The sequence below is a fragment of the Rhinolophus sinicus genome, chromosome 9, assembly GCF_057876585.1.
Source record: "Rhinolophus sinicus isolate RSI-liver-muscle chromosome 9, RSI-T2T, whole genome shotgun sequence".
Classification (NCBI taxonomy): domain Eukaryota; kingdom Metazoa; phylum Chordata; class Mammalia; order Chiroptera; family Rhinolophidae; genus Rhinolophus; species Rhinolophus sinicus.
The window spans coordinates 28,065,948-28,076,046 of NC_142509.1; the positions used below are offsets into that span (position 1 = coordinate 28,065,948).

The 10,099-nt window shown below is 53.1% G+C and overlaps 1 protein-coding gene across 1 annotated transcript in view; it reads left to right on the top strand.

Moving 5' to 3' along the window:
• The window catches only part of GCN1 (GCN1 activator of EIF2AK4), a 53,652-nt gene extending 46,786 nt beyond the window's left edge, over window positions 1-6,866 (top strand). Inside the window, exons 52-58 of the mRNA XM_019727839.3 lie at window positions 260-453; window positions 550-664; window positions 3,061-3,157; window positions 3,532-3,680; window positions 4,147-4,254; window positions 5,405-5,623; window positions 6,155-6,866. Of these exons, the coding sequence (XP_019583398.3) occupies window positions 260-453; window positions 550-664; window positions 3,061-3,157; window positions 3,532-3,680; window positions 4,147-4,254; window positions 5,405-5,623; window positions 6,155-6,280 (1,008 nt within the window). The 3' untranslated portion in view covers window positions 6,281-6,866. The remainder of the gene's footprint in view (window positions 1-259; window positions 454-549; window positions 665-3,060; window positions 3,158-3,531; window positions 3,681-4,146; window positions 4,255-5,404; window positions 5,624-6,154) is intronic.
• Window positions 6,867-10,099: the final 3,233 nt, after the last annotated feature.

A 10,099-nucleotide genomic window follows, 5' to 3' on the forward strand; every position in this document is an offset into this window, starting at 1 on the left:
GGTGGTGGTCGTGGTCGTGGTTTTTCTCCCCCTCCCCTTCCCCCTCCCCCTCTTCTCTGTGCCTTTCTGCAAAGGATGCTGAAAACGAAAGAGGAGGCTGAGCGTGACCTGTCTGTGCGTGGCTCGCTCTTACAGGACCCATGTTCCTAGCCTGTGTATGAGGGGGATCAGCGCCTGGTGGTTTGTTTTCATGCTTGTAGTACCCTGTGGCCTTGGGCTCCACCACAGCTGTGCTTCCAGGTGTGGGTTTTTCTCTCAGGTTGGGATTGCCCTGAAGCCCTTCCTGCCCCAGCTGCAGACCACTTTTACCAAAGCTCTGCAGGACTCCAACCGGGGCGTGCGCCTGAAGGCCGCCGATGCGCTGGGGAAGCTCATTTCCATCCACATCAAGGTGGATCCCCTCTTCACAGAGCTGCTGAATGGAATCCGTGCTATGGAGGACCCAGGTGTCAGGTGAGGGGCTGAAGCAGCCCCGGGCTGGGCCGTGCCTGTGGCGGGAGCAGTGGTGGGACAGAGCCAGGTTCTGAGTTGGCCGTGTTGGTTCTGCAGGGACACCATGCTGCAGGCCCTGAGGTTTGTGATCCAGGGAGCAGGGGCCAAAGTGGATGCGGTCATCCGGAAAAACATCATCTCGCTCCTGCTGAGCATGCTGGGACACGATGAGGTACCACTGGCTGCAGGACCATGGGGGGCTGGTGGGCTCTTTTCTTTGGCCGGCGTCTCTGCTTTGCATTAGAAGCCTTGGTACAGCTGCCCACTGGTCAGTTTTCATAGTCATCCCTAACATTCATGTAACTCTTCATGGTTTAGCAGCATTTGATTGTGAGGGAGGCAAGATGCGTAGTGTTGATACTGATATTCTGTTTTATAGATAAGGAATGTAAGGTTTTTAAAGTCCCACGTTGTTCAAAAGGTCCAGCTGCTCACCTCACGAAAGCCAAAACTCCAGAGGCGAGGTTGGTGGAAAGAAAAGGAGATTTTATTCCAAAATGCCAGCATTAAGGGAAGATAGTAGACTCCCTGTCACAAAGACTGCCTTCCAGGCGCCAAAGGTTTTATAGACCTGTAAGGAGGGGCAGAACAAAGGAAGGAGAAGTTGGCCAGGCAACTTCAGGAAAAAGCACTTCCCAGAGGCTGGTTTTTCCCAGGGTCGGAAGTGACTCCCGTACAGATGCAAAAAACCCTCCCAAGTTACCTGGCCAGGTGTGCACACTGGTCCAAAGGAAACAGAACCATTGGAACTGGTATGCGTAGTCAACTGTCATCAAGGTTTGGGGGCGGGGAGGGGAACAAAGAAAGAAGGAAAAAAACTTTCAAAAAGTCCCAAGCTGAATTATATCAGAGGTTTAAATTTCAAAAATAGAAGATACAGGGTCTCTGTCCGTTACAACATCTCTCATTAATTTGCTCTTTAATCTTAAACAAGTCACTCTCCCTCTCTGCCCCTTATTTCTCTGTTTATAAAAGGGAGAGTTTTGTTTATTGGTTCAGGAAACACTTGCTGAGCTGAAGGGCCCAGCCCAGAGGTGAATAAAGCCTGGGCACAGCCCTCAGGAAACTTAGTGTCTGGTATCTGTCCCCGTGGTCGGTCTTCTTAGCACTGTTTGAGAGGGTGAGACCAGCCTGGGCCACTCCCCAGCCAGTGGGAGACTCAGAACCAGAATCTGAGCCGTGAGACCCCTGGTTCTGTCCCGGTTGTCAGTGTGGCGCTTCCTCGCCCAGTCTGGGAAGCGTTTGTTAACAACCCATTGGCTGCGCGGTGCTGTGGCAGGTCCAGTAGGGGCCGCGTCTGTGGATAAGAATTTTCTCTTTCTCCTTCGACAACAGCCCTCTGTTGTATGGCTTAGTTTATACTTGTGGGGCTAATCTCTGGAGAGAGGACTTTGGGTTCACGTGTACACTTCTTGTGGGCCCCCAGACGGGGGTCGGCCATTATTTCTGCTGCACTTATCACGGCTCCTCACGTGTGGTGTAATCCCCAGCCACCTGCTCTCTGAGGAAAGCCCCGGCCTTTCTGGGGTACAGGTGGGACACTCTTCCTTCTTTCGGTCACAGTCTGTCAGAGTTTTTATAGGGCCATTGACAGTGCAAGTAAAAGTGAGTATTTAAACCAATTTGCATTTCACCACAATGGAGTTTAAAATGGAACCCATTGGAGTGAGTGGGTGTCTAGAGAGCCAGCTTTGGCTTTGCTTGGCACCTGGGCTGCTGGTTGGAACGCAGAGGCCCAAACCGCTGGCAGAGCACCTTCCTCCCCCTCAGAACTTGCCCCGATCGAAGGTGGCAATCCAGGTGCCCACCTGGCATCAGCCTCTCCACAAGCCGTCGAGTCCCTGGTTGTTTGTTTTGTTTTGTTTTGTTTGGAGGGACGCACATCCAGTTGGCACTTATTGCTAATGCAGCACATTAACCTAAAATGCACTCGCTCAGTGTCCCTTCGTTAGCTGGCTAGGGAGGGGCGGTAAGGGGCCACTCCAGCATCTGGCGTGGACTGACAAAATGCTTGGCCTTTACCTGTCGTCCTGGGATTGATTAGTGGCTTCAGAGTGACTTCCTACGACAAACCCTAAAGTAGTGTAGGTGGCAGTGGCACACTGACACAGTAGAGAGAGCAGGGAGTCGCTCTGGACACAAGACTTGTGGGGGAGAGGAGTTCCAGCGAGGTTCTCTGGTGATGGAGCCTCTCTCTGCCCCTCCCTGCCTCACAGGGCTGTGGATAGTAATTGAGATCATGATGAAAGCATTCAGACTTCCTAAGAAAGGTGCTATGTAAATACGGTGATTCTTGCCATTGTGATGGTGATTACCATATACGCACACATTTAGGGGGTGCTGGCTGTGTAATTTTTAACTCCTCCTCTTCGAGTGGCAGTGCAGTGAATGGCAGCCCCCATCTGGCAGCGGGAACCGAGGGCCTGGAGTTAGGCCTGGAGTTGGAGTTCCTGCGTGGCTTTGTCCCGCCTTCTTCCCTGTCCTCCGTCCTGGGCATGTCTCCCTGCTTACCCCGGCGGGGGTGGGGGGGGCTCGCACCACCTTTCACTTCCTTCTCTGTCCTGTCAGGACAACACCCGCATCTCCTCTGCTGGATGCCTGGGGGAACTGTGTGCCTTTCTGACTGAAGAGGAGCTTAGCGCTGTTCTTCAGCAGTGCTTGCTGGGTAGGTCTCTTTTGTACACCAGGGGACTTCCCATTTGGGGCCTCTCAGTCCTGGGGGAGAACCATTGGGGCCTGTCTCCCCTTCCCCTCAGTGTCTTCTGGTAGCTGGACTTCCCTCTCCTTGGGACTCCAGCATTTTAAACAAAATGGAGTTTCCAGTGCTCCAGTAGCACCAGGGATCTTTGCTCAAAGAACACAGCTGCAGTCCGAAGTGGTCTCTGAGAGCTTTCTCCTTACGTGCCACTTGGGGGGGAGGCCTGTGTGCAGTGTGCACTGGGGGTTCTACCAGGCCCTGTCCGGCGGGGCGGGCCCATGGTTGGGAGCAGGGGGCATGCTGTCCCGGGCAGGGTGACCCCAGTGTGCTCTTCTGTGCAGCGGACGTGTCCGGCATTGACTGGATGGTCCGGCACGGGCGGAGCCTGGCTCTCTCCGTGGCTGTGAATGTGGCTCCCAGCAGACTCTGTGCCGGCAGATACAGCGGAGAAGTTCAGGAGATGATCCTCAGCAGCGCCGTGGCAGACAGGGTAAGGCCCTGGGGCAGCCACACAGCCCTCCTCCCGCAGCCAGAGCCTTGCTCACCCAGCACGGGGAACTCAGACGGGTGGTCAGAGGCCTGGGTTTGAGTGTTACCTTTGCTGGTAACTGGCTGTGCCCTTGGACCAGGACTTGCTCTCCCTCGGCCCCCGTTGCATCATCTGAACAATGAGTTTGGGTTAGAGCATCTAGAGTTCCCTTCTAGGGATAAAGTCTCTGATCCCTGTTCCTGAAACCGGTGACGCAGGCTTTGTTCGTCTGCCTCACAACCAGGGCAGCCTGTCCGCATGAGCTCTGTCCAGGGGGCTTGGATGTGAAGTGTTTGTAAAGGGGGCAGGCAGCTGGGGGTGCAGAGCCAGGGTCCCACAGATTCCTGGGGGATGGCGTGGTGCCTGGCCCTCTGCTCCGAGGAACGAGCCAGATGCCGCCCTGTCCAGCAATCTCCTCTCCCCACAGATCCCCATCGCGGTGAGCGGGGTCCGGGGCATGGGCTTCCTGATGAAGTATCACATCGAGACAGGAGGAGGGCAGTTGCCCGCCAAACTCTCCAGCCTGTTCATTAAGGTGAGTGGGGGCAGCGGGCGGGGAGCAGGCCCCCTGAGCAGAGAACACCGCAGGTGAGCTCAGACCAGCTGTGTGCCGGGAGCTGTCCACCGAGAGTTGGCGGGGTCTCTGGACGCGTAGGGATGGAGTGCAGAGCAGTTGTGTGTGCGTTTTTCCCTTGAAGAGTGCCCAGCTTTTTGTCAGATTCTCAAATAGACCTGTGACCCCCAAATCAAGTTAAGAACCAGGATTTTAGGCATTGTTTTCTAGGCATCCCAATTTTGTAAGATTGGGGATAGATCTGGGTTCAGGTCTTAATAAATCTTCTCTTCCCTGCCTCCTTTTTGCTGGCCTGGCTCTTACAGGTATGGCTCTTATGGGGTGTATAAGGTGGGGAACCGGACATGGGACCCCTACCCCTTGTAATAAACCGTGCTTCTCAGACGTGAATATGCACACAAGTCAGGAGCAGAACCTGCCTTTTCAGAAATGCAGCCAAACCCAGACTCTGCCTCTGGAACCCACTCCCAGGTGATATTGTGCTGCTGGTATGGCCTCACTTTGAGTAGTGAAGTTCCAAAGGGGGATGGAGCCAAGGCCTCCACCCTGCAGGCCCCCAGGGCCCTGTTTGATGGCATCACCCTGCAGGCAGGCAGCCGTTCATCAGCATTTGTTTGCGGAGGACCCGCTGTTCGCCTGGCTGGGCTGCACTCTGGAAGTGTAGAGATGAACCAGGCAGACAAGGTCTCTGGAGATGGAAATGCACAGAAAGCCCGGGGAGGGCCCTAACTTAGATAGGGCCGTCGGGGAGACGTCTGAAGGCTGACATTTAGTTGAGACCTGAAGGATGAAAAGGAACCACCCAAGCAAGGATCCGGGGCCAGCACGTCCCAGGCAGTGGGACCAGCCAGTGCAGAGGCCCGAGGCAGGAAGGTGCGTGGTATGTTTGAGGAAGTGAAAGCCCTGTGTGGGCCAAGGGTACTGAGCAGAGGGGAGCATGGCACAAGATGAAGTGGGCATCACGCCCTGTCACCCTCCCATGGCAGGAAGGTGTCTGAAGGGAGCAGTGGGGTGAGTCTCCCTGAAGAAGAAAGAGTGTCAGGGCGGAAATGTGGGCTCTTTTGAGAAACAGACTGGATATGCCTGACTAAAAGCCCGTGCTCCTCTTCAGTGTCTGCAGAACCCCTCCAGTGACATCAGGCTGGTGGCCGAGAAAATGATCTGGTGGGCAAACAAGGACCCACTGCCCCCCCTGGACCCCCAAGCCATCAAACCCATCCTGAAGGCTCTTCTCGACAATACCAAGGATAAAAACACTGTCGTTCGGGCCTACAGCGACCAGGCGATTGTCAACCTCCTCAAGATGAGACAGGGAGAAGAGGTGTTTCAGGTGGGAGCCTGGGCCTGGGGCCTCCCGGGGCGTGCTGTGCTGTGGGCCTTTGTCCTGCAGGGCTCCTTCTGCGTGGCCCTAGTCTCCTCTGCCCCCCGGGTGCGTGGGTGTGGCGGGGCAGACCTGGTCCGGTGACTGGCCGGGTACCTGCAGACACATTCCTCTCTTCCTGTGGTGTTGAGACTTCTTCCAGCAACAGAGCCCTTTCTTCCAATAAAATCTCATGTGGCACCCAAACCTCTAAAACAGGCCAGCCAGGCTGCTCTGTGAAGCCCAGAGCCCTGCTCACTGAGTCCCTGCCCCCAGGCCACCGTTAAAGCACTGAGAACGCTGACCACCACTGACTGCCTCGCCACATGAAAAGCATGATGAGTGGTTTTTTTGGCTTTCCCTGGACCCGTCTGATTCCCTTATTTTGCCAGATTCCCTTTAGTGGTTCTAGTTCTGAGGTTAACCTCAGCTTTGCCTTTGATTGGGGAAATCTGAAGCCCTATTTTCTGACTGGGTCTCCTCATTGCCATCTTCCCACAGTCCCTCTCCAAGATCCTGGATGTGGCCAGTTTGGAGGTGCTGAATGAGTGCAACCGAAGGTCCCTGAAGAAGCTGGCCAGCCAGGCCGACTCCACAGAGCCGGTAGACGACACCATTCTGACATGAGGGGCCTGGCCCCGCCCGCTGCAAGGCAGCATTTCAGCTCCACTCGTCTGTTCAGTGTTTTCATTTTTGAAAATAACGTTTGTTCCGACGGGACGGGGAGCTTAGGAGATGGCCTTCCCAGAAAGTATTTTAATACATCAACAGACCACAGCCAAAGCCTTAAATCAAACCCACACAAAATTGCCTCCTCCATCTCTCACCCTTTCCTTTGGAGAAGAGAAGACAAAGCACATGGGGGAGCCTCACCACATGGGAGCCAAGAGCCGATCGTCCAGCGTAGCATGGCTGGTCTGGCGCACGTAGGGTCAGGCGCCCAGCTCCTCTTCTCCTGTGCTTGAGCTCTGGTTCCAGAGCCACGCTACCAACCTTTCGCTTTGGTCCCAGGTGGGGCACCGAGCTGTGGAGGTCTGCCCAGTGTGGGGTGTCTTGGCGTGGCTTTTCAATGTTGTGTGGCCCGATTGGATCTGACCCCTGTCAGGTGGGAACGATACTCTCGCAGCCCTGGCAGTTCACCGGTCAGGGGAAGGGTTTAAATGCAGGTTGTTTGAAGGAGGAGTGTTCAATAAACGCTTTGATTTAATCTTGATAGACGCCAATTTTTAAAAATCTCCAAACATCCCTTAAACATGAAGCTTCCTACATCTGGTAGAACTAAGGCGAGGCCGATGGTGTTTTCGTTAAACATTGGCAGCACTCTGATTTCTGGGCGTCTCTCTCCCACTCTCGGAAGACGTATAGGTACCTGCAGACTTCTCTGTTCTGAGGTCAGGTCTCGAGAGGTGCGTAGCCAGGCCTGTGACCTCAGCCGGTGTGGAGAAGGCAGGGGTCGAATGAGCCACGTCCCTGCTCTGACGTAGGAAGCTAGAGAACTTCTGTAGTCAGGCTCACAGAGGACTCCATGCCCTCTGTGGAGTGAGAAAGAACCGCATTCTTGTAGTCAGAGGACTTGCCAGAGGAAACCGGAGTGGCCTGGCAAGTCCTCTCCAGTTCAGCATCTGCCTCCTTTATGAATGATTTCCTTCCTCCTGGTTCTTAGAAGGCTCGTGATCCCGCGCCCTGTCTGATGGAACACACCCCTGTGGGCCCAGTGACGCAAGTTTTTCTGGGCCGCTTCCTTGGTCACAAGACGGAACAAACCTCTAGCAAAATTACTGGTCAGAGCTGTAAAAGGAAGAAAAATTAAACGTGGGAGCGAACTCATTTTCTAAAAGGTCTACAATGCTATACCAAAAAAAAGCAAGGCTTCACTTATGAATGTGGCAGAGGTAGAAAGTAGCCTTGTGAATCAGCACTTGTGATGAATAAGGCAAGGTGACCTCTAAGATATTTCTGATGAAGTCCTTGCTTTCGATGCCTGGGCCTTATATGTCACAGGACTTCCTATTTTCTTGCAGCAGACATGGTCTCAGCTGGTTCAATGTAATTGTAGAGTCCCAGAGCTGGAAGGGACCTTGAGAGGTCAGCTGAGTTGGTCCCCATAGCCAAAGCAGCCAATGGTTACAGCTTTTGGTAACCATGGTAACTGTTCCCTGCCTCTGGGATTCAGATGGTCATTGGTGTCCTTGCAGCTGCCTGGGGCATATGTCCAGGAGGCTGTCTGCATGTGTGGTCACCTCTGCCAGCTAGCCATGGGAGGCAGATGAAGTTTCTGGGCGAGGGGCATTAGGTTGGCACCCTTTGTTAAGCCCATGAGGTGGTCTTCAGTGTTTCCTCTGGGATCTTAAGAGTTGACGCTTACGTCCACCTTGTGTTCAGTCCCCTGTCTGCAGTTGGGAGGGGAATCTGATGTTCTTAGAGGTGGATGACACTCAATAAGCAAAACATAAAGGAAAAACACCAGGTTCCAATTCTAGAAACTGGAGGAGGATGAGATCTCTCTGTTCAGGATGGATGGATGAAGGTTGATTCACAGACGGAGATGACTCAAAGGTTCCAGAGCATGTTGAATTACATTCCCTGAGTCTGGAAGGAGGGTGTGAGCTCCCTGGAAGTGAGCTGTGAAGGGCTGTCACAGACATGACAGTCAGTGGAGCTGGCAAAGAGGACCCGGTCAGCCCAGAGTCAGCAGTCCTGAAAGCAGCGGAGCAGACTGAGCTCCCTGGAGGAAATGACGCATGGCAGTAGAGAAGCAAAGCTGTTTGCCCTGGTGGTTAGTAGCACTGTTTACCCTTGGGCAAGTCATCCAGCCTCTCTGGGCCAGTTTTCTCATCTGTAAAATGGGGGCATTTAGAGTGGAAGCTCTAAAAATCGCCTGTTCTCAAAGCTATCCTTTAGGGGTCATTAGTGATTAGATGACATTGGGCATTTTTCCATTTAATCCTCTCAACCTATGAAGTAGGTTCTCTCGTTACTACTATTTTCCAGAGCAGGAAATTGAGGCACAGAGAAATCACCCGCCCAGGGTCATATAGCTGATAAATGGCTGTCCCCAGAGCTCATATTAGCCTTTGTCTTCCTTCTACTGTGCTGGCTAGGTAGGCACAAGCGTTTCATTCTTTGGAGCAGTGCCTCCAGACCTTTCACATCCTGGCACACAGATAACGACGATCCAGCAGGCTAGGCAAACGCTCAGGTGGCTCTGGGTGACTGGCCCCAGGCTGTTCCCGCCTCAGGTCCTATCCAGCTGCTCTGCGGCCTGATCGATAAATACCTCACCCCATTTACAGGACACTCGCTGGGCAAGTCTTTTCGAAAAGACACTTATTTTCTCAGACTTTCGGTGATCTTCTAGAGAGGAGACTCCTGTGTTCCCTGCCATATGCCTGAAAGGCAGTGACAAGATGATGCACCCTTAGCTAATCCAGGGACAATAAAACAGCATTCTTCTCAGTCCTTCAGCGGACTCAGAACCTCTGGAATCCTGAGTGTCAAGATTATTTTACAATGTGGGAGAGGATGACATGGTTCATAGTACTTCCGGGAAGCAAACCTGTAGGGGAATTCCCTCTGTCCCACTGCTGTGATGCCACAGGGCCCGGAGATGGGAAGGGACCTGCAGGAGGGACGCTTTTATTTGCGAGGACTTGGAGAAGTTTTGCTGAGCCGATTTAGGAACAAGATTGGCAGTTAGGGATGTTTGTCTTCTAAGTATGGTTTAGTGTGGACGAGTCTTAAATTGCCTTAGGCCTTTCTAAATTAGAACAATAGGGAGAAACAGGAAGCAGCCTAACTTAAAGATCTAAATATTTTGTAAGGAAATGCAGATTGCACTTTCAAGTTCAAGGCCAGTGTACTGTAGTGGAGCTCCGTGGACTTTGAAGTCGGGTTTGAACCTTAACTTGACCATTTAGTATAAAGCTGGGAGACTCAGAGTATATTCCTTAACCTCTGAGCCCACATGCCCTCCCCTGTACAGTGGCAGTGCAGTCACACAGGCTTGTCTGGAGTGAAGGAGATAATGCACAAGGCCGGGCACACAGAAGGTGCTCACGCAGCTGATGTGAGCAGAACGAGGTGTCAGTGAAGAGAGAACACTCGGCACCACTTACCATGTCGTAAGGACAGTCCTCTCATATTCAGGAGGTAATTGCTGGGCCCAGAATTTGCAGATGTATTCACTTTTTGAGCCTGAAGTTTGAAAGGCTAACTTAAAATCCGGTTTCTCTTGAGGAATGATGACCATGTTGGGCCATCGAAAACACTGAACGAGAGGTACGTAAGCAAATGGATGGTTCCTCACTGCCTGGGCAGTGCTTCCGGTGCAATCGTGGGAGAGACCAAGAGCTGGTCCTTACTTTCTGAGGAGTAAAGGTGAGGGACAGATGAAAAGGAGCTTCTCTGAGGTCATGTAGCCTGTCGGCTGCAGAACTGAAAACAAAA